At 37.3% G+C, this 23,584-nt stretch overlaps 5 protein-coding genes across 12 annotated transcripts; 3 read left to right on the forward strand and 2 right to left on the reverse strand.

The window, feature by feature from the left end:
• Window positions 1-1,132: 1,132 nt before the first annotated feature.
• On the reverse strand, window positions 1,133-2,073 carry LOC104783368 (nuclear transcription factor Y subunit B-5-like). The gene has a single exon (XM_010508517.2). It carries the CDS (start codon window positions 1,865-1,867, stop codon window positions 1,394-1,396), a length of 474 nt encoding a protein of 157 aa, XP_010506819.1. The 5' UTR covers window positions 1,868-2,073; the 3' UTR covers window positions 1,133-1,393.
• A 3,647-nt stretch (window positions 2,074-5,720) lies between these two features.
• LOC104783370 (uncharacterized) lies at window positions 5,721-9,766 on the forward strand. Of its 3 annotated transcripts, none has more exons than XM_010508522.2 (3): window positions 5,721-5,966; window positions 7,068-7,796; window positions 7,903-9,766. In XM_010508522.2, the coding sequence occupies exons 2-3, from the start codon at window positions 7,068-7,070 to the stop codon at window positions 9,523-9,525; spliced, it is 2,352 nt and encodes a 783-aa protein (XP_010506824.1). In that variant the 5' UTR covers window positions 5,721-5,966; the 3' UTR covers window positions 9,526-9,766. The 3 variants fall into 3 exon arrangements, with proteins under 3 accessions (XP_010506824.1, XP_010506825.1, XP_010506823.1); XM_010508523.2 differs by having other exon boundaries at window positions 5,727-6,043; XM_010508521.2 differs by having other exon boundaries at window positions 5,761-6,425.
• On the reverse strand, window positions 9,681-13,216 carry LOC104783369 (metal tolerance protein C1). Of its 3 annotated transcripts, none has more exons than XM_087511294.1 (12): window positions 12,664-13,216; window positions 12,325-12,557; window positions 12,139-12,236; window positions 11,919-12,025; window positions 11,535-11,650; window positions 11,254-11,350; window positions 11,039-11,123; window positions 10,797-10,859; window positions 10,611-10,716; window positions 10,368-10,513; window positions 10,177-10,268; window positions 9,681-10,094 (listed from the first exon to the last, which is right to left on the reverse strand). In XM_087511294.1, the coding sequence occupies exons 3-12, from the start codon at window positions 12,190-12,192 to the stop codon at window positions 9,986-9,988; spliced, it is 975 nt and encodes a 324-aa protein (XP_087367420.1). In that variant the 5' UTR covers window positions 12,193-12,236; window positions 12,325-12,557; window positions 12,664-13,216; the 3' UTR covers window positions 9,681-9,985. The 3 variants fall into 3 exon arrangements, with proteins under 3 accessions (XP_087367420.1, XP_087367421.1, XP_010506821.2); XM_087511295.1 differs by having other exon boundaries at window positions 12,135-12,236; window positions 12,664-13,178; XM_010508519.3 differs by having other exon boundaries at window positions 12,325-12,800.
• A 371-nt stretch (window positions 13,217-13,587) lies between these two features.
• LOC104784464 (zinc finger CCCH domain-containing protein 32) lies at window positions 13,588-16,773 on the forward strand. Of its 4 annotated transcripts, none has more exons than XM_087511291.1 (8): window positions 13,588-13,851; window positions 13,988-14,112; window positions 14,289-14,431; window positions 14,791-14,853; window positions 14,949-15,068; window positions 15,181-15,480; window positions 15,574-15,885; window positions 16,002-16,773. In XM_087511291.1, exons 2-8 carry the CDS (start codon window positions 14,019-14,021, stop codon window positions 16,398-16,400), a joined length of 1,431 nt encoding a protein of 476 aa, XP_087367417.1. In that variant the 5' UTR covers window positions 13,588-13,851; window positions 13,988-14,018; the 3' UTR covers window positions 16,401-16,773. The 4 variants fall into 4 exon arrangements, with proteins under 4 accessions (XP_087367417.1, XP_087367419.1, XP_087367416.1 ...); XM_087511293.1 differs by having other exon boundaries at window positions 13,626-13,851; window positions 15,259-15,480; XM_087511290.1 differs by having other exon boundaries at window positions 13,846-14,112.
• A 1,535-nt stretch (window positions 16,774-18,308) lies between these two features.
• Window positions 18,309-20,986, forward strand: LOC104793775 (BTB/POZ domain-containing protein SETH6). Its single transcript, XM_087511289.1, has 4 exons — window positions 18,309-18,684; window positions 18,799-18,865; window positions 18,943-20,154; window positions 20,233-20,986. The coding sequence occupies exons 1-4, from the start codon at window positions 18,593-18,595 to the stop codon at window positions 20,809-20,811; spliced, it is 1,950 nt and encodes a 649-aa protein (XP_087367415.1). The 5' UTR covers window positions 18,309-18,592; the 3' UTR covers window positions 20,812-20,986.
• Window positions 20,987-23,584: the final 2,598 nt, after the last annotated feature.

A 23,584-nucleotide genomic window follows, 5' to 3' on the forward strand; every position in this document is an offset into this window, starting at 1 on the left:
ATATATCCAGGTGATAAAACAAAATGCACTCTCTCGGTTTGTAATGTCAAAATACATTAATTACATTCAACTGTAATTAGTTTTACTTTGATAAAAAGAAAGGAAGAAGTTAATTTGCTTGTATATTTTTACGAGACACAAATTCGAGCAAACAACTATTCAAATTTCGTTACACTATTTTGAACATTGGAACATTAATTTGTGATTTATTGTAAGCTAATAGATAAGAACCTTAATTTGTGATTTATTGTAACTAATACTATTAAGAACATTTAACATAAGATCATTCGATATAACTATTAACAGATACATACATATATTCTATTATTTAATTTGAGAAGCCGTAGCCGTGACATATTTGCTTGATCAGCCAACAGTTGAAATGGGTATTAATAAAAGTTTAATGGTCAAATTTAAATATGGAGAAAAGCATACGTTCCTAGTGTGAGTCAGATCATACGAGAGTATTTATGTAAAGCTTTCTTTATTTGGATGGTCCAGGGATCTAGGGTTATTAAAAATCAATAAAAGAACCAGTGAGAACTAGCTGGTCTGGACCACTAGAGAGCTTAACTAATCGATTTAACCAATTGTTTTAATTTTCTTTATTTTTGGAGTACTGTTTACTGTTCAGAAAGCGAATCCCCGAAATAGTAAATCTATAATCGACATAGAGTTTTAGTATAACAATATCGAAGTAGTAAATTTATATATATCATATGTGTACGGAATTGCAATTTAGTGCTGATTAACTAGTGCTAAACTGCTAATAATCTACTATATGCAAATGCCAATTATAGTGACGACTTTCAATAATACAAATACTGAAAAGTCGACTACTTTCACCTTTTTTGTCGAAAAAATAATAATAATTGCTTTAATGAATAAGCAATTCCACAAAGTAGAAATGACAACTTAATTTTCGTACTGTAGAGGGATTATAGTATAGAGGATACAAAGCGCATGGTAATTATATATCTCACATCTGACCAAGAGCTAGAAGAGATCAACAAACTAGAATGTAGAGAAGAAAACCTATCTAGCTCGATAATAATTGTTCATTCATACACACATGGATCTCAACTTTTGAACTAAAAGACCACAATAATTAGCAATATATCCGAACACAGAATTTGTTTGATCCACTGCCTCAAATTAACCACATAGGTACGGACATGTTATACAATCTAATATATTTATTTATATATGTAGTAGATCGCTTAGTTAGAGCTATATGTGAAGTTGTGAACTGATAGAAGAAGCTCTTTAACAAAACAAAACAAAATTGATTAAAAAAAAAAAAAGCTGGTCGGATCGAGTTAAACGAAGATGACACATAAAAATGGGGAAATTAGCAAACCAATCAATCAAAGAAGCTAAAGAGATAGATCAATTAATTATCTGGCGAGGATTTATTAGGACCTCCTTTGCTGTGATGATTAGCTTTCTCACCTTCAATAACTCGGTAACGATGTAAGTACTTCTTAAGCTGCCCGGCGTAATCATCAAACCCTAGATTTGCCATGGCCCAACAGATATCGTCTCCATTGACGGTCTTTCTCTTCTCCTTGTGGCATTTATCGGATGCTTCCCCGGTGACGAAGCTTATGAACTCGGAGACACATTCTTGCATAGTCTCTTTGGCTTCTTTAGAGATCTTTGCGTTTGGTGGGAGAATGTTCTTCATGATCCTTCCAACGTTTGCTATCGGAAGTAGCCTGTCTTGTTCTTTTATCATCATCATGTTTTCTTCTTGCTGTTGATCCTCCACCTCTAAGCCATGACGATCATGAGATGAGCTGCTCCCAAAGTTATAGTTCTGATATCGAGGGATTGGATTTTGGAACCAAGGATTATCACCCGCCATCAAATCTTATAAAAAGCAGAGGAGAAATCTCGGCTTCTTTTTGTTTTGGGTGGTTTCAGTAGTATGAGATATATATAAGTTTTAACAAATGATTGATTCTGAAAATTTTGTAACGAAAATATGTAGTTGGCCAACTATATGGCACAAAAAGAAAATTAAAGGAGAGGCTTTTTACATAATGTATAAATCTGAAAATATTCGTTCTGACCGAGATTTGTGTAGTTAAATTGGCTTTATATATATGCACTAAGTAAGTAGACATGACTTAAGGATTATCTATGTTTGGTAATAGATGATGGTGATGACGTGTCATACAACCAATGAGAGAGGTCTAGGTCACTTAAGCCTCACTGGACTGGGGAGACAATGTGGCAGGTCGAGCTAATGTCTCGTTTTAAAAAAAAAAAAATTAATGTTCAACTAATTAATTTCTCGTAAACCCTTAAGGTTTAAACGTTTGAAATTATTGATGTTTGTATAGACTATAGTACTCGTAATTATTCCACTTCCTAATTTCGTTTAATTTGTAAGGTGCATATATGCATTCATATCCAACTCATTTCATTTTGGTGTTTCACTTCTTCTTTTTTTCCTTTTTTGTTCTCTAGACCGACATTTGCCTTCGAGAAATTGATAAGTCATATACTTGGCGTTTCGTTTGCTCGGGTAATGATAAGTAAAAGGTGAAAACATTCTTAACATTAAACAGGAAAAGGTGATTTGGAGTTTGGTCTAAGACTAATTCTAACTTCTCAAACTGCTAAAATTACATATTTCATGGAGGTTTCATATCGTGTTCATAAGTTTTTTGTTTTGTTTGCTTCATTAAAGGGATTCGGCAAAGCTCTGCTCTTGCTTCCCTCGATCTGCTACTATATATACGAATTACATAAGTATATCTTTGGTTTCTGTTCGCACTTGGGATCAAATTCAAGCGAATCAACTTTATGTAAAATTTGTTTGACCGGTATTTAACCATAAGTTATTTTCTATATATTTGTTTGATGATTTAGTAAATGATTAGTCACATCACATATAGTTTGAAGAGATAAGAACTATAATTAGAGTTATTTAAACAAACAATAATACGGAACTTGTGGACCATATGTATAAGAGCACGTCGTGTGGTCTATAATTAGTAGTCTGCTTGCCAAAATTGAAGAGCCTATAAATAGGTATAGCTTGTTAATAATACTACTTTGCTTTCTTTTAAAAAGCATATAAGATGAAATAAATTTGGCACACCTCCATCTCTTATACTATTTTAAAAGAAAATGCTGTCCTCTTTAATTAGTGTTCATCATGTGAATTATACAGATAACGATCCTTTATTTCTACGTACGTAATTTATCTCTCTTTTGTCTAATTTTTTTGAGTTTCTATTCATAGTTATATAAGATTTAGAATTAGTCTTTTTATATCACGAGATACAAAGTTTGTCAAATTTATAAACTTTCAAATAAAAATAAATTAGTAAAGTGAATATAGTCATATATATTTTTTTAATTTAGTGTATGTTTCATCACACTTTCGAAATTCAATATAGACAAATTGATTACATAGAACTCAACTATCTTTTGCATCAAATAACCATGTTAGGTTCTATGAGTTTTCTATTTTTAAAAAGTGATTAAATTTATGTATTTTATGTTTTTATAGACTAGATTCTTTCAATCAATTTTTTTATGCGTCGGATGCATTATATATGTATATGTATCTAGTAAGTAATGTAAAGATTATAGTAGAATTTAAATTACATTTTATTTATATGATTTTGGAGAGGTGTTCTAGAAGGTATGATATTTTGGCAATTATATTATATATTTTATTTGTTTTCCCGAAAAACCTAAGTCAGGTTGGGTAAATATTACCAGCTATATATATATATATATGTAAAATCATTGCAAAACTGAGGACATGTGTCGGCCGACGGTGGATCGGACCACCTTGCAACGGATAAAACAAATTATGTACGCTTTTAGTTATATTAATATTAACTAAACGATGCATACGATGACGTTTATATATATATATATATATATATATATATATATATCTTTAGTAGTACGAAATAGTTTACAATATAATACTTTACTATATATATATGGAGACATTCAAAAGAACCAAGTTAACTGATATTGCTCCTAAAAATTAGTTCTAAGTTCTAACTATCTCTACCTGCTATATACGTTACGTCATATGAAATATGATTATATGCTTTTTTTTTTGCTTTTTCTTTTTCAGATCCTAATTTTGGTATTGTTATACTACTATTAACATCATTAGTAACATTAATAATTTCCCACTTGTAAAGATCGAGTTTAGTGAATCTATTAAGCGTGCGAGTAGTTGCATGTGGTCCATGCATTAACATTATTTGGGTATGTTTTATATAATAATTAATTAACATAAAGTTTAAGTCCAGTGTCTTTTTCACTTTCTTTCAGACTCTCTTTCGACGAAATTGTACAACACTGTGTAACACACACACACTTACTTGTTCAAGTAGAGCGAATAGCCGAAGCATATGTATGTTGAGCTGTCACAGACCCGGGAATGTGGTATTTGGAGGTGTGTCGCTGGGCTTTCACATATGGGCGAGTTGATGATCCACTGAAACCCTCTCGCGGCCATGGAAGGACAAACAAGGCCGTGCCCATTCCCCAATGGCCTTAATGACATGACGACAACTGCTTGTCCAAATTATTTGCGTTACAATTTTATAAATATACATTAGGTTTCTTTTCTAATATAATTTCAAGTTATATATGACTATTTAAGTTCATATGTTATATTACTAATTTTTTGTAAATAGTTAGCTATATATATATATATATATTTTGTTATGTATAAAATTACTTTTCTGTTTTAAATAAAAATTGACAAAGAAATATAGGAAAAAATGTTGCAAATCGGTAAATTAGAAAAAAGCAGGACCAATGACACAATATGCTTAATTGTTTTCAGACTTGCACTGAGATAATAGAACTTCTTCTCGACTCAAGCAAGTTTGGGCTGTAGTATATACTACTATAACACTAGAGAAGAACGATTATAGGCCCTTATTGGGGATCGTAAATGCCCTTATCCTCTCTCAGTTTTGGGCTGATCTATATATATTAAATGATTCTCCGATGCCTGCTTCTTTAAATCAACACGTATATTATCGGAAATGTTTTTAATTTCTCTAATCTATTTTTTTTTTCTTTTTAATTTTATATATGATGCTTAGTAACTATACCAAAGCAAATATGATACTACTTTGGAAGTCTTTTGTCGACATACATTTTACCTATTTAGTATAGTTGAAGGAGCTAATAACATATAATAGTATGATTTATTAAAAAAAAAAAAATAGTATGATATTTCAATAATTTGGTTGTTGTGTTAAAGGTACCTACCTTGTACAAGCGTAGGTATTCTTACTATTATTATTCGCTAGTTATATATATAGAGGGGAAATAATCGTGTCGTATTCGTATATCATTGAATTGAACAAACAACAAGTTATATTGTACATGCATTGTGTTTCACTTTTACTAGCGAGTAAAAAAAAAAAAAAAAAAAGAGAGTGTAAATGATAAGAGACTACCAAAATAAAAATAAATTTAGTGTAATGTATTTAAGCTTGTTATACCAAGAAGGTGTTCAAAAATTTACCGTTTTTTACAACAGAAAACAACAAGAAAATACTAGCAATTTACTTAATGACTGAATTAGGGAGAAAGAAGAAGAAAAGGAAAGGAGAAAAAGACGGAAAGAGGTAAAAAGAAGACGAAGAGACAAACGTCGGGGTAAGGGTAATTCGGGTATTTTGAAGAATATTTATTTATTACTACAATATTGTAGAACTAAGAACGCGTGTGCTCTCACGCTCTTTCATTTCATTTCAATTCTTTTTTTTTTTTTTTTTTTTTTTGTGTAATATGACCCCAACAATTTTACAAGAAAAAGAAAGAAACAAAAAAAGCGTTAAGATCCATCTTCTCTCATATGCAAGCAAACACACATTTTTACTTAAGATATATTATTTATTATTAATTCTGCGTTGAGGTCTTCTTCTTTTGTCTTGAGAAAGTGCGAGCCGAGAAGAGAATTCGTAAGTCTTTTTTTTTTTTTGGTTTTTTTTGATGCAAAAGCTGTGTGTGTGACAACAGACGACTGAGACAGTGAGAGGTAAATCTGATAGCTCTCCTTCCTTCCTTCCTTCCTTTCGACCACGGCTTCCCTCTTCTTCTTTCTTTCTTTCTTTCTTTCTTTGTTCGTCTCCGTCATTTTTAATAATAATTATTAGAGAGACACAACTTTATTTTTTTCTTTAATTTTTTTTTATATCGCTCTGTCTCTCTGTTTCGGCGTTTGTTGTTTGGTATATTTTTAGCTGCTCCAACTTTTTACATCTTTATAGATTGAAACTATTACTTCTTCTTCTACATATAGATTCCATTCGACCCATTTTTTTTTTTTTTTTATTTTATTACTCGACGACGTTCATCAACCATACTTTTCTTCTTCTTCTTCTTCTTCTTCTTCTTCTTCTTCTTCCATGGAGATGGAGGTACTCTCTCTCTCTCTCTCTCTCTCTCTCTCTCCCTCTTCCTATTATTTATATATGTAGATACTATACGACTACGACGGTCGGGGCTCGGGTCGGGTCTCTCGGGTCGGGGTCTCTCGGGTCTTATGTTCAAAAATCATTTCTTTTGTTTGTTTCTTTTTATTACATTTCCGTTCGTAGCCAAAACGATTCAGGTCTTCTTCTTTGTGGCTTCTCTGGTCTGGGTTTATTTATTTATTTATTTTGCTTTTTTATGAATTAGTAGGGGTCACCACTGCTGTTTCATATCATACATACATATATCATTTCTTTTGTTTGTTTCTTCTTTGTGGCTTCTCTGGTCTGGGTTTTTTTTTTTTTTTTTTTTTTAATTGTTGTTAAAAACGGCAGCTTTGGGTTTCATTCTGTCTATTTTGGGGTTATTCTGGACCCTCTTCTTCTAGGACCTGAACCTCGTCGATTTTATCTTCTTTCTCTTTCTTTCAATGTTAGGTTTTTTTTTTGAGGATGAGTTTGAACTCCTCCAAATTGTCGTCTTTAGAGAATTGCTTTGGATGATGATGTGTGTCTCATTATTATTGATTGCGTTTGCCTCCGGAAACTCTTAGCAAAGCTTCGTCTCTTTTTTTTTTTGGTGCTCAGATGGAGCCAATTCATTCAGATGACATGGAAGGTTTTGTCGATGAATCCTCCAAACAACAACTTCATTCCCCATATCTCAATGGAATTAACGGAGACCCCGAGGTCTTTCCTCGTGTTGGAGATCAGTACCAAGCAGGTATACCACCATATGATCGTTCAATGCTCATCAGATGCTTCCAATCACAGCAGGACCTAGTCACTTTTTCCTTGCCTATCCCTCTCATGTGGACGAGAAGTGAGAAATTCAGAGGTTTCCGTGAAGCCGAGGAGGGTGACAAAGGCAGTCCCTCAACCGATCAACCCTTGGAAAAATCTGAACCGGCTGCTAGTTTGAAACCGAGGAGTATTGTGCTTGCATTGCCATGCCAAAGAAATGCCAAGTTCGAGTTTGACTGGCTTGATAAGAGCCTCTATCCCTTCCCTGGGTCTTTGGGTGATTCTTGGGACGTTGCTGAGCAACAGCGCTTCCTTCTTGGCCTCTACTGTCTTGGGAAAAACCTTTTCTTGGTGCAGAGATTCCTTGGCACCAAGCACATGGGAGATGTGCTCTCATACTACTACGGAACCTTTTACAGGTCTAGTGAATACCGGAGATGGGTTGATGGACGCAAGTTGCGAACCAGACGCTCTGTTCAAGGCCAAAAGTTATTATCTGGTTGGAGGCAACAAGAGCTGCTCTCTCGTATCTCCTCTCATGTATCTGAGGATTGCAAGACTACGTTGCTTAAGGTACCATATGCTTCTGGTTTCGGAGTGTTCTGAATCTGATAATGAACATTATCAAAATGCAGAATCTTAGAGATGTCCATGTTGTTGTTGTTGTTGTTTTTTGTAGGTATCTAAAGCATTTAGGGAAGATAAGATTGCACTGGAGGATTATGTCTTCACTTTAAAGGACACGGTAGGAATTGATATGCTTACAGAAGTTATTGGTATAGGTAAAGGGAAAAGAGATCTGACCAACTGCGCGCTAGAACCAACCAAGTCAAATCATGGAGCCTCTGAAGTACGAATACGCAATGATCTTCCGATTAGGGATATAGTCAAATTCCTAACCGGAGAATATAGGATGAGCAAAACACGGTCCAGTGACCTCTTCTGGGAAGCTGTTTGGCCACGCTTATTGGCAAGAGGATGGCACTCTGAGCAGCCCAAAGATGCCCCGAAGAATTCTCTTGTTTTCCTCGTACCGGAAGCCAAGAAGTTTTCCAGGAGGAAGATGTCAAAGGGGAACCACTACTATGATTCTCTCACTGATGTCTTGAACAAAGTTGCTTTAGATCCCACACTTCTTGTGCTCAATACTGACGAGGATCTTGATATGAAAGGGAGCAAAGAAGAGGAAACCAAGAATGACCCGCCCATAAATTTAGACGAGCTTGATGATTCTTCACCAAACAGCAAGAAAAAGAAGAGGTACCTACAACCACGCAGCAAAACAAGTAAAATTCAGGAGGTCGCTATGTTTACGATTGTGGATACCAGTGAGGCGAATGGTGTGCAAGGAAGTACATTGAAAGAGCTAAGATCTCTGCCTGTTGAGACCGGCTGTTCAATTGCTAACTCCCCAAGTTACTTGAGTGAATCTGAGGATAACCTGTCAGAAGAATCTGAAAACAAGGCAGGGACCACAGCTAAATCAATGGCTTCGAGAGTGTGTGGTGGGGGCAGTATTAGTTCTGGCAAGAGCAGCTCTGTAAACATGGAAAATGCCACTAGTCGAAGCGCTGTTTCTGTCAGTGAGAGACAGCAGAACAAGCGGAAAGGCGGGAGACCAAGAAATCCAAAGTTACCTGTCTGCAAAAAAAGGAGCAGCTTGGCAGATTGTACCATGAGAGAATCGGGTATTTTTGGTGAAAACCAGTCTAGGAAGAAGAAACCAGTGAAGAAGATGAGACAAAACCCATTAGAAGCTGGTCGAAATGTTCTTTTGATGGGAGAGGAGCACATCGATAAAGATAGAACTCTGAAACCGTCGTCCACCAGTTCCGTGGCAACAGATAGCTATTGTCGAAGAAACGAAGATCGAGAAATATCACCAGAAACATCTGAAACCAGAGAAGATTTTGACTTGAACGTTTCACAAATCTCACTAGAACGTGAAGCTGATGGTACTGATACTGTCATCACAGACGTTGTGCAGAACAGTGAGAGCTCTTGTGCAGATCAGTCATCTGTTCAAGTGGATGTGGAAATGCAGTGTAAGCCTCAGGTAATCGCGGATTTGCTTCCTGGACGGAGGCAGAGTACAAGGACCCGACCGTTGACTACAAAGGCACTCGAAGCTTTTGCTTTCGGGTACCTTGGTAACTCAAAGAAGAAGAGAAAGGCTTTGGAGGAGTCAAGAAGCAAGTCAAGAACAAAATCTACAAAGCGCATTCATCGTCACTTACTCGTGTCCTCTAAGTTCAGAAACGGAACTGTAGAGGATAGTTCAAACACTGAGGAGAGTGAATAGACTAACTTCGATCTGAAATTGACATGTCTGCATATACCTCAAAGGCAAGCGCCAAATGGGGAGGAATTTTGCAGTTATAGTCAATGTAGCAACATAGTTATAGAAAATGTTTTTGCCTTTTGTTTCTGTTACCCTCGTTGTAGCACAGTCACGGCTGAAAGAAGCTATGGAAAGCTGTGATGTTATTTTACTTTCATCGGATCCAATGCAGAATTAGTACTCAACAATTACATTCCCAAAACTTTTCTCAGCTTTGGACTCATGCAAACTTTCGAAATTAGAATTGTTCATCACAAAGAAACAACTTTGATGAGCAGTGTAAAGGAAGCCAAAAATATCAACAAAACGCCGACATTAGTATAAACATAGTTGGCTCGTTGTATATTCTTTTCAACGTTCTACTTGTTGCAGCTATTGCAGAGAGGTCTCTCTTGTTATTTCCTTCAAACACCAAAGCTAATTACTGAGGCAAGGAGTTCTTAAGACTAAGCTGAATGCTCACACGAGCCACATTTGGGGCTGCCTTCAGAATCGCTTTCTCTGCATCTCCAGCGGCTCTCATGGCGTCCCTGCATAGCAGCAAAATACTTGTCAGATGGTTACAGGAGAGTAGCCAAATGGCCTACAAGTACAGACATGGAAGAGCTTTACTGTATTGTCATGGTCGATGGCATGGAGACTACGATTTGGAGCAAGATCTTGCTATCCAACAAGTGCGGTGTAACTCGTTTGATCGTCATTTTCTGCAGATACGTGAAAGATTCATTGTCTTCGAAACTAATAAACATGAATGCATAGAGGTTGGGTTTGTTCAGGATTGTAGCCAAAAATAAACAGAGTACCTCAGAGAACTGTGACGAAAAAATATCTGAGGCGGTGGCTTCAACATGTTTAATCTCTCGGCAGATGTTACTTTCTTGATTACTTTCATTCCTTGTACTGTCATGATCCTCTATCATGCTACAAGAAAACTCTAAAAAGGCTGGATCTGCAAGGAAAATTTGAGATGATAGCTAAGAGCGAGAAGTAGTGAATAAGTTGGTTAGACATGTTTCTCACCATGCAGAATGCTGCATAGTGCATACCTATATGTATAAAGACTTCAGACACTTCAGGGTGGTTCTTATTAATCTGTCCTCGTACATATTCTCCTACCTCGTGTGCAACACTCACACTGGAAAAAGGATCTACCTGTAAGGAAAAAATGATAATGATTGATTTTTTTATTGGGATTATTCTTTCTATTCGAGACAGAAGGAAGCAGCACTTACTACAATGTGTACATCAAGATACAACGATGAACCAGCTCTCCTACCTCTTAGCCGATGACATCCCTATGGATAAAGAATATCATGACACACTCATTAGCAACAAATAACAGAAAACATTAAGGCATACTTTCTAATTACAGATAGACTGAATCTAGAAAAGAATACAATAAATTGTTATATAGCAAGGTTTATATATTTGAAAGCCTATCATCGTGAAAGGTACAAGGATCCACAATCTGTACCTTGACTCCTTCAACCTGTAATATGGTTTGTCTTATAGGCTCTAATTGTTGTGCTGGTATAGCAGCATCCACCAGTTCCAAGACACTAAACAAAGAAATGGAAATTTGAGCAATTGAGATGGTGTTGGAACCATTATCCCATTACATGTTCAAGCTAATACAGGCTTGTTATGGATAAAACTGATAGAAAAAGAAACATTAGATAGGGTGAGTACCTTTGGTGTCCTGTTTCCAGTCCGGCATTGAAAATCATAGCCGAGACAACAAGGCCAGCTAGAGGATCTAAGAAATTGACTCCGAAAATAGAACCTCCTGCACAGAAGTAAGGCTATATATGTTACAAAAGCTGAGACTTAAAATAAAAATAAATAAATGGAATTGAGGGAGCTACATTGTATTGTTTCCGCTTTATTTTTTTTGATGGTATGCATGACGAGGTCTGGGATAATGAAACAAAGGATATAGTTGATAAACAAAGTGGGATAGAAATGGTTACCAACTCCAACAAGGGCAACTAGAGAAGAAATAGCATCTGATCGGTGATGCCAAGCATTAGCCATCATCAATCCACTGCCTTGTTTTTCTCCTGCTCGTTTGGTGATCCAGTAAAGCCTGAGAAGAATGAATGAGGTGAGGTTCAGGGAGAATGAAAAAAAGAAGCGAGAACACAATAAAACAATCTAATACTAAAGAGTGAATGAAAACACGCTTTAGATCCTGTAAACAAGTTAGATCCTAGTAGGGAAGCATAGTGTAAATAAAAAGTGAATGAAAGCAAGTTACAGGTGTCTTCTAATCAACGAAAGCTATGTATGGGCTATAAGAAACTTGCTGGATGGATGGATGGATATAAGAAAAGAAAGTGAAAGTAAAGTTGTACCCTTCTTTGATAGAAATGGAAGCAAGAGTAACAGAGACAGCAAGAAAGGGATGACTCATATCAATTCCGTGATGGTGAGTAACCTCAGGAGTTGAGGAAAGTGCAGTCTGCAAAAGAGAGAGAGAGAGAGAGAGAGAAGACGAAGAAATATCTAAGAGAAAGAGATGAGAGAAGAGATGACAAATGAGGAGGTATGGAGTGGAGTGTAGGTCATACATACAGATAAAAGGTGTAAAGCATGCCAGGCAATACCACAGCCAGTGGCCAAAAGCATGGAAGAGATACCAAGTGCTCCTAGAGTTTCAAATTTACCATGACCTGCGGAAAAGGGACTCAGTAATTGAGAGAGAGAGAGCAATGTATATGTATATATATAATAATTAAGGTATAAGCGGGCGGGTACTACCATAGGGATGCTCTTTGTCCTTGGGAACATTGGCAGCTCTGTAAGAGAGAAGAGCAATACCACTTAGAACCACATCGGACACGGAATGAGCTGCGTCGGCGAGAATGGCGGTGCTGCCGCAGAGATAGCCGGTGACAGCTTTGCCGAGAGACAAGCCAATATCAGCGGAGAGACCAAGCCGGAAAATCTTGTCGCCTTCGTCTCCGGATCTTTGGCCAGAAGAATGCCACCTTCTGGAGAAATCGAAATTAGGGTTTAGCGAAGAAGAAGAAGAGAGTCGGAGTAGTGGTGGTGATTGAAGATAACGGGAAGACAATCTACTGCAAAGGGAAGACCTACAAATGATTTGTAATCGGAAACCCATTTGAGATCACACCACCACGACCACGACGACGCTGATCAACATCTCTCTGATTGTCTTCCTCTTGAGGATTATTAATTAACCAAAGCTGTTTTCCGAATCTACAATTGATCGCGCGGTAAGCTTAATTAAAATTTACCATTTCCTTAAAAAATTTACCATTTTCTTATATCTATATGGGCTTTATATTTATGGGCTTTAGATCTATTAGTGGACCAAAGGCTAAAATCAAAAAACTGCAAAATAATTGGACCAAGTGGAGGGAGGGAGGGAGGGACGCCGCCGACAAATTGGGAAGCGGAAACGAAGAAATGTGAAAGGGCATTGATTGTTTGATTGTAGAAACTGAGTCGACTCAGTCAAAGAGAGCCAGCGAGTTGTCGAAAATACATACTATAGGTTAGGTAGGTAGAATGACGGATGTATCCCCCCCCCCAACCAACTTTCGGACCGGACTAGTCGCGAGAAAGGGGAAACTGCGCTCTTCTCTTCTGTTTGGGCAAATGTAATATCTTTGGTTTAAGTCTGTTTGGCCACCCGCGCGAGCGCTTTCCTCGCCCCAAAGGGCCTTCCGGTCATTTTCGAAATATAATACTGTACTGTACATACTACTATACTAGTAGTAGGGGTAGTAGTCAAATATATAATTTGTTTGTTTGCTTGTTTGTTTTCTCTCTCTCAAGTAATTTAATAATTATTAATTTATTGTTCTTGGAAATATATTTTCCCTTTTCTGGGATGCTTTTTCACTAGTCGAGAGACCCAAGGCACCCAAGAGAGAGTACAAAAATGAAATTTAATAATAAAAGAAAAAAAAAAGACAAAAAACAACAATTTATGAAATTAAGAAATACAGTAGTGTACTCCTACTTCAATATATTTTTTTTTTTCTCACATAAATTATAAAAACAAAATTAAAAAAAAAAAAAAGGAAAATTGAAAGCTAAGAAAAGAAACATACTAGTGCAGAGAGGGCAGAGACCGTACGGTATTCCTGAAGAGCGAAAGAGAGAGAGAGAGAGAGAGAGAGAGAGGGACCGACCAAAGAAGCGCTCTCTTCAATCACTGTCGAAGAAGCATCTCTTTTTCCTTCTTCTTTTGCTCTCTCTCTCTCTATCAGGTTCCGTTGTTATAATCTCTCTCGCCCTTTGAAATCGGCTTCTCCGGTAAATCTCAGTCGATCCCCCTCTTCTCCCATGACATTTACTCTTCTTTCTCTTGGTTGAGGAGTTTCTTTCTTTCACTAACTTTTTTGTTTTTGTCTTTTACTGTACACCCAAATCCCTAAAAAAAAAAAAAGAGAGAGAGAGAGAGAGAGGCAAGGTTACCTTCCATGGACATGTATGCTCGCAATCCCATCAATGGCTCACAATCTGCTCAAGCTCCTCCCGACTGGAGCCCTGCTGATGCCGATTCCGGTCTCGAAGGTCTCCTCTTTTTTTTCTTTTTTTTTTTTTTTTTTTTTTTATTTATTCTCGCATGCGTCTTGTTTGATTCTCTCTAACAACTGTACGGCCTCTTTAGGGTTTCCGTCAAAAAAAAAAAAATTGACTGACTCTTCTGGGGGGGATTTTTGTTTGTTGTTCCATTCATAATTTTGCAGAGTCGATGTGGCGATTAGGGTTGGGTAGCAGCGAGACGTACCCGGAGAGACTTGGTGCCCCTGACTGTGCCTACTACATGCGCACTGGTGTCTGCGGTTACGGTAATCGTTGTCGTTACAATCACCCTCGCGATCGTGCCTCGGTACTTCTTTTTTCTTCCTCCCCTCCTCTCTTTTTTTTTTTTTTTTTTTTTTGTCTCTCTACTCTACTGAGTACTGATACTCCATACTAGGAAACTATTCAATTTTGCGTAATGTGGGTGATTCACTTGGCTAACCTGATAACTTGTTAAAAGTATTCAACTCCTCAGTCCTGAGGAGGTTTCAGTTTTGCTCCTCTGTGTTTGCTTCCATGGTCTTATAAAAAATTCCTCAGAATGTAGTTTTGTTTTATGCTCTGTTGTAGAAAAAGCTAGCTTTCTCATTTCTCTTCTTGCTTTGGCCACACACTTTCCAATTTTTCTTATAATACAGTTTTTGCTTTTTGCTTGCATTGTTCTAGGTTGAAGCAACTGTTAGAGCTACAGGCCAGTATCCAGAACGTTTTGGTGAACTCCCTTGCCAGGTAACCCTCTCACGTTCCCATTTTTTAATGTCCAACTCATGACATGAAAACAAGCTTGTTTAGTTATATTATTGATCGCTTTTTATGTTTGCCAGTTTTATTTGAAAACTGGAACCTGTAAATTTGGGGCGTCATGCAAATTCCACCATCCAAAGAACGCAGGTGGATCCATGAGCCACGTTCCACTTAATATTTATGGATACCCTGTGCGAGAGGTAAGCTTTGTTTTGTTTCCCTCTTTCACTTACAAACCTAATAATTAAGGGTCGTGTCGCGTCGTGTCGTGTCGAGTCGAGTTTGCATCATCTTTCAATACCCTGTTTGTAGGGTGAGAACGAATGCTCCTACTATTTGAAAACGGGGCAATGCAAATTTGGTATAACCTGTAAATTTCATCATCCTCAGCCTGCTGGTACAACTGTCCCACCACCACCACCACCGCCACCAGCATCTGCACCTCAGTTTTATCCATCGGTGCAGTCACTTATGCCTGACCAGTACGGAGGTCCATCCTCTAGCTTGAGAGTTGCAAGAACTCTTCTTCCCGGTTCTTATATGCAAGGCGCCTATGGTCCAATGTTACTCACTCCAGGGGTCGTTCCTATTCCAGGCTGGAGTCCTTACTCGGTAAACCTTTTATATCGTTATATCATCACTACCTTTGCATATTTACACAGTCTCTCTCTCTCTTTCTGTGTCTCACTTTTAGTTATGGTTCAGGCACCTGTGAGCCCTGCTCTATCTCCTGGTGCGCAGCACGCTGTTGGGGCAACTTCTTTATATGGAGTTACACAGCTCTCTTCCACCAGTCCTTCGCTTCCCGGGGTTTATCCATCTCTGTCATCTCCTACAGGTGTCATACAGAAAGAACAAGCCGCCTTCCCAGAGAGACCCGGTGAACCAGAGTGCCAATACTATTTGAAAACAGGAGATTGTAAGTTTGGAACATCTTGTAAGTTTCATCATCCTCGAGATCGGGTTCCACCAAGAGCTAACTGCATCCTCAGCCCCATTGGTCTTCCTCTACGCCCGGTATGCTCTTCTCTCTAAATCGTTAAAGTTGTTGCTTGCTGAATAGCGTATCGATGGGGTTGATCATTAGTAACATTGATCTCTAAAATCCGTTTGTATCTTGGGTTGGGAAACAGGGTGTGCAACGGTGTACTTTCTACGTACAAAACGGCTTCTGCAAGTTTGGATCAACATGTAAATTTGATCATCCAATGGGAACCATCAGATACAATCCTTCTGCATCCTCTCTAGCTGATGCACCGGTGGCTCCTTACCCAGTGAGCTCTCTCTTGGGTGCTCTCGCAGCCGCGCCTTCTTCTTCATCGACAGAGCTCATAACAGGCGGTGCAAAAGATCCGTACTTGACAGGTTTGCCTACTTCAAGAAGCACATCAAGCATCTCGGCAGGCTTGATATTCTCACAGAGCGGCGGCTCAATTCCATTCTCTGACCTGCAACTCTCGAGCCAGACTTCTCTTCCTCTAACAGGTAGCAGAATTACAAGACAAGGACGAGAAATTCGTCGATCCTTTTGAAATGATAAGCGCAGAAGAGGGTACGCATACGCAGTCCTCTTGCAATTCTTAATCTAAATCATTATTATATAGAAGCATGTGATGTGAATTTCTATATATTATATATAGTCCCCCGTACCTTATTAAAAAAAAAAAAGCCTATTTGAGTAGAAGACCTGAGTGAGAATCACATATATAAGAGGAAATCTATATGTGCATATATCAAAGACAGGAAAAAAGGCTTCTTCTTTTTTTGTTTGTTTGTTTGTATGTATAATGTTTGTATAGAGACAGACAAGGTTTCTTTGTCTTGTCCGTACTTCTACTCCAGACCCATTGCGGCTGAATCCAAAAAAAAAAAAAAAAAAAAAAACAGAGAAAAAGAACTTATCAATTCTCTTCTTCATTTTTAGATTTTTTTTGTTTTCCTTTGCTCTGCCATGGTTAACTTATCTCGTTAAGGTTTTTGTTCTTCTTATTGCAGTCGAAATTGAGTGTTGTTAATTTGTTATGATACTGCTTCACACATTAGATATTGTAATTGGTGAGGGAACAATCTACATTATAAGGCTAATCTTGAAGGAAGGTTTGTTGACACCATATCTTGTTTTTATTTATATTTTACTTTTCCTATTTAAAAATATGAGGGGAAGCACACTAATCCTAGAATCGATCATAGCATTGGGAAAGTGGCAATGAAAAGAGATGAGAGAAATGATGAGAATGGGTTCAAGAATTTTAAATTAAGGACAAGGAAGTAGTAAGTAGTAATCTTTAGAGAAAACCCTACCTGCGAAAGAAACCATCATTCACAATTTAATTTGCTTAGCCATCATTTGCTGTTATTTCCCACCCCACTTCTTGCCTCTCTCTCACACACACTTTTCTTTTTGTCAATTGTGAGTGTTTCAAACACACAAAGTTGCTATCTAATTTCATTTGCATGGTCCTCCACCCATTTCAAGTTTGCAGGATGATTTATTTGTATCGCAGAGGTCACAAGAATAAGAACAAAAAAGATTCCTTGTTGTGGGTAGATCAACCAAGTGGACACATCACTTAATGCGAAAACTTCCTCTTTATGATGTGGTTTTGAATTTGAGTTCCTAAAAGACGAAATTGTGTAATCTGTTTGTGATACATTTTGATTAAAACATTTTGTTAATTCAGCAAGAAGGAAACACACATATTAACCAAATTTTAACTTTACTGAAGAAGATATTATTTTAATGAATCTCGTATTACATACACATTATGATTTTTTAGCAGGTTAGGCGAACATTCTTATTTTTTGTTTCTGTTACTTTATCTACTGATACATTTATTTTTTCCGAGTTTGAAAAAAAAAAAAAAAAAAAACATCGAAGTATGATTACAACCCTCAAAAGCAATGCAACCCATTCACATTTCCTGCAATTTATTGTTTGATATATAAATACATATACACCGTGTAAAAGAAAAAGACACGATAAGAAACTTTTTAAACTTTTTCACCGAAAAGCAGAAGTAATAAACAGCACACTTAATTGACTTTTTAACGCTAATGAACATAAATGAATTGCTTTTCAATCAGTACTGTGCATAATAAAAAGTGAAACATAGACAACTTGAGTCACATAGATTGCACTAATATAATCTCTATATACAAAACGATTAGCAAACTAAATAAATTGCAATCTTTAGAAAAAAAAGAAGTCGAAATGTTAAAACCACCACCTGGGCTATAATTGAATGAATGGAAAATCTGATATGTGACTGTGAGATGAGATCATGGATGTACTCATATGTAGTAGCAGTCTTTACAGTCACTACCTATAGCAAGCGAGATTAGTGTCCTAATTCCCGGAGAATAAAGTTGTATTCACCTAATTTTTTTAAATAAAAATGATGTGCATATATATATTTAAACAAGTAACCTGATTAATTTTTAATAAGAAAGTCATGATTGCGCTCTAATTCTGCATGAATTCAAGTGTTTTTTATTTTATTTTAATTCACTCCTCTGCACAATCTTTCATGGAGTACTACTTACTAGTATTTGAAAGGCAAAGAGAGACAGAGACAGAGACAGAGAGCATTTGCAGCCGACAGTAAGGAACATATTTGCAGGTCTTCTTGGCAATAACATCGGATTGCTAAAAAAAAAAAAAAAAAAAAAAATACAGACAAAAAAGGTTTGCAACTTTATTTGGGGAGAAGAGATAGATCCTAATATGGGTGTTGTTACTATTCCTGAGTCGAAGCAAAGTGTATCTGGGAAAAGAGCGTTTCGACCAAGTTCCAGTATCAGACACACTCCTCAATGGTCTCTACTTGACTACACTCGTCGTCTCTGCTTTCTTTGTCTAGTATTATAATCTTTGAGTTCTGCATCTCTTCTTTTTATATATTGTTGTTGTTGCTGACTTCTGATTTCCAGGCCTGTCTCGGACGTTACGAGTGACTTAACCATCGATGTAGGCTCTGCCAGCTTTTCTCTCCACAAGGTAAACTCCATTTAAGTTCAAGCTACGCGAGAGAACTCTTTTTTTAATCCGTTGTCCCTGTCTTTTTTGATTCTCAGTTTCCTCTCGTCTCTCGGAGTGGAAGAATCCGGAAACTTGTTCTGGAATCAAAAGACACGAACCTCAGCCTACCAACAGTCCCCGGCGGCTCAGAATCGTTCGAGCTCGCAGCAAAGTTCTGCTACGGCGTTGGCTTGCAATTCAACTCGTCTAACATCGCGGCGTTGCGATGCGTGGCTCATTACCTAGAGATGACGGAAGAGTTGTCGGAGAAGAACCTGGAGGCGAGAACAGAGGCCTACCTCAAAGACTCGGTTTTTAATGACATTTCGAGCTCAATAAGTGTTCTACACTCGAGCGAGAGGCTGCTCCCTGTAGCTGAAGAGATCAACCTGGTCGGGAGGCTGGTGAACGCAATCGCTGTAAACGCCTGCAAAGAACAGCTAGCCTCTGGTTTGCTCAAGCTTGATCAGAAACTGGGAGGATGCGTCGTGAGGTTGCCGGAGACTGAGAAACCGAAACCGAAACCGAAACCACCAGCTAGTGATGATTCGTGGGGACGCTCTCTACCGACCCTCAAGCTCGACTTCTTCCAGAGAGTTGTCTCCGCCATGAAGTCCAAAGGTCTCAATCAGGATATCATCAGTGACATCCTTATGAGTTACGCTCGCAAATCACTGCAAATCATCAGAGAACCTAACCTCGTCAAATCTGATTCCGATCTCCAGAGGAAACAGCGAATCGTCCTCGAAGCCGTCGTCGGCCTCCTCCCCACGCAAGCCAACAAAAGCTCCATCCCTATCTCCTTCCTCTCCACCTTGTTGAAGACCGCTATAGGATCTGGAACCTCCGTCTCTTGCAGATCCGATCTGGAGAGACGGATCAGCCACCAGCTCGACCAGGCCATCCTCGAAGACATCCTGATTCCGGCCAACATCGGCGCCATGTACGACACCGACTCAGTGCAGCGGATCTTCTCCTTGTTCCTCCATCTCGATGAGTGCGAATACAGAGACGACGAGGACGACGACGATGATGATGGAGATGTGGTGGACGAGAGCGCGATGGCCATGTACGATTTCGACGGGCCAGAGTCTCCGAAACAGAGCTCCATCTTCAAGGTGTCGAAGCTGATGGACAGTTATCTCGCGGAGGTGGCTCTGGACTCGAGCCTCCCTCCCTCGAAATTCATAGCTCTCGCAGAGCTTCTCCCTGACCATGCTCGCGTCGTCTGCGATGGCCTCTACAGAGCCGTTGACATCTTCCTCAAGGTATATAAAGATTTTAACAAACTAGAGATCCAAAATCAAAAGTGTTTTTGATTGACTCTCTGTTTTGGTTGGAGTTAGGTTCATCCACACATGAAGGATTCAGAGCGGTACCGTCTCTGCAAGACAATCAGCTGTCAGAAACTGTCGCAGGACGCAAGCAGCCACGCGGCTCAAAACGAGAGGCTTCCGGTTCAGATTGCGGTTCAAGTCCTGTTCTACGAACAGACCCGGCTCAAGAACGCAATGACCAGTGGCGGTGGGACAGCAGGGGGTTCGAGCCAAAGCCAGTTCTTCTTGTTTCCGAACCGCTCGGGAAGCGGGATGGCAAGCGGAGCGATCTCGCCGCGGGACAACTACGCGTCGGTGAGGAGAGAGAACAGAGAGCTCAGACTGGAGGTGGCCAGGATGAGGATGAGGCTAACGGACCTTGAGAAGGATCATGTTTCGATGAAGAAAGACATGGTTAAGCCGAGCCGGAGAAGGCCTAGTTATGGGATGTTTAGGAAGCTCTCCAGAGGTCTTAACAAGTTGAACGCTTTCGTTTTAAGATTCAGGAGCAGCCAAAGTGCTGCCGGTAACGGTAAGCATACGGACGAGAAAACGGTTTCGGAAAGACGATTCATGTTTCAGAAGAGGAGATGTCACTCTGTTTCTTGAATCATTTTTTATTTACTTTCTAATTTAATGCTTTGTTGAGTGTGTAAATTTGTAATTTACAGATTCTAAGATTTTTAATTAGAGTCAAATCACAAATCTTCCCAAGTTTGGAAGCTTTTCTTGTAATATGTTTATTGTTTAGTACTAGCATTTGTCGTTGTTGATGGACCGTAAAGGAAAAGTGGAATCACTCTCTTTGTTTTTTTGTCGCCAGCTCATCCGCGCAATGGGCCAAGTTTTGAAGTCTTGATTACCTACCTGGTTAATTAGACTAGCAAGTAATGTATAATCCTCTGGCTTGATTACTTGGTTTAGTCAAAAAAAAAACAAGGGACTTATTATGAAAAGCCTTCACGATAAAGTAGGCCTAAATATTACTTATTGGGCTTAATGGCCCAGTAAAATTCTTCGGGTAAATTTGGTTTGAAATTAGTATGGCGAGATTGTATCTAATTGGTTTGAATTGTTCCAGGTAACTCATCATATTATAGAAACCATGCATGGGCGATTGTTATCAGTTGATACGGACAAACTATATTGTAATCAGTTCTCACGCAAAAGATTTTGGGTAATTATATAGGAAATAATCTTAATGTATCGTGCGTGATAATATAATTCTGATAATAAAAAAACAAAAGAAAAAACTAGCCGTTATACAAAAACGAATAATTTATCACAGTACTATATATATATATATATAATAAAGTTATTTCAGAATCAAACATAAGAAAAAGAATCACGCACATGAAAATTAAAGCTATAATATACACACCACACCCACAAAACAATGGGAAAAGTAGTAGTAGTAAACTAGCTAGGAATGAAGCATAATGACTCATGCGTGTGTGATCCACACGTGCGTCCGGCAAGAGAGAATCAAACAGCATCGTCAGTTTGAGTGTGAGAGAAAGAAAAAAAAAACAGAATATTTTGTGTTTTGGCAAGTTGGTGTTGGGGGAATCACCATGTACTGCATATATATTTTTGATAGATATATGTTTTTTTTTGGATCACCGAAAGCCCCCAATCTTTTTCATTTATCATCGCTTTGATGCAATGATTCAATCAAAGGAGATATGTTAAGAGAATCCGTTAGATTATAAATTGACAAGTCTCTTTTTTTTTCCTTTTTTTTTCTCTCTCTCTCTGCTGTAGGCCTAGTAGTAGCATGCTATATTTCTTGTCAAAAAATTTGATACTTTTTTTTTAACCATTGTTGTAATTATTAGATTTGATAAGTTCTAACTTTCATATGTGTTTAATGCATATATATAGTCATATTCAGGGTGAAAATGGTGGAATCAAGTGCATGTTCTTCTGAATTTTCAGTCCCTATAGTAATAGTAGAAACACACATGGCAAGGGAAAGGGATGGACAAGAAAAAAATCGAACTATGAACAATGTTTACAAATTAAAAAGATTGAACAAAAATTTATCTATTATATGTTCGAAAGAAAAATGTTTAAATTTAATTTTTCTTTTTCTCTTCTAATATATTTCACTGATTCTTCTCATCATTCTTACCATGTAGATTTTTATAGAGATTATTGGTATTTTAGTACATTTTCCAAACTTAATTAGAAATGCAGTACAACATGTACTATTTATAATTGTAGAAATAGTCAGGATCCCACTTGTGAGATAAAATGTTTGTGAGATAAAATTATGAGAGAGAAAGAGAAATGAGATGGTGTGTGTTTGAGAGAGAGAAAGAGAAAAAAGTATATTTATTCAAATATTTTGGTAATATGATTTTTATAAAAAATAATTTCAGATATATAAAAGTCTATATTTTTTTCTTTATAATTTGATATGTATTTTGTTTGATGATTTTATTTGATAATGTTAAATTTTTTTACAAATTTTGTATCCGTACACATAATTAAATGTCCAGATATTTGCACACTTTATTAAGTGTACAGATGTCTTTACACGTTATTAAGTGTAAAAATGTTAATAATGTGTACAGACATCCATACACTTAATATGTAGACAGACACTTAATAATGTGTACAGACATCCATACACTTTATTAAGTGTACAGGTAAAAAAGATGTATAAAATATATTTAAAAATTATTAAACAAAATATATATCAAATTATAAAGAAAAAATATAGATTTTTTTGCATCTGAAAAATTTTCTAAAAAAATATTATATTAACAACTATTTAAATAATTTTCACAATTTTTAATCTCACAATGGATCCTACATAGTTCTCCTATCTCACACACACAAACACTCTCTCACCTATTTTACCAATTATAAATAGTGTTTGTACTAAAACACTAATTAAGTTTCCAAAATGTACTATAATACCATCATACCCATTTTTTTATTTATGTCACTCTCGCGCAATGTGAATTATTTATATACGTACGATTAACCCATGCATGCACCCGCAAAAAGAAAAGGGGGAAAATTAATTCAGTTTTCCGAATTGTATTCATGAACTACTTTACTAATCAACCGTTAGATGACGATTGAAAAACCACTGCAGCTGCATTAGGGTAGGAATAGGATAGAAATTACATTAACTGATTCATTTAGAAGTGACTGCAACTGCATTAGGGTAGGATAGAAATAACATTAACTGATTCATTTAAAAGTGACTGCAACTTGGAGCAGTCAAACAGAATATAAAATAGGGAGAAAGAAAAACACTCAAATATATATAATAGCCGTCTTTTTTGGGCATCTGATATTTTATCTTTCACTTTTGATATTTTTCTTCTAATTACTTTTAAAATGTTCTCTTTCTAACAGAAAAGAA

Source organism: Camelina sativa, chromosome 4, assembly GCF_030686135.1.
Source record: "Camelina sativa cultivar CO46 ecotype springtype chromosome 4, ASM3068613v1".
Taxonomy (NCBI): Eukaryota; Viridiplantae; Streptophyta; class Magnoliopsida; order Brassicales; family Brassicaceae; genus Camelina; species Camelina sativa.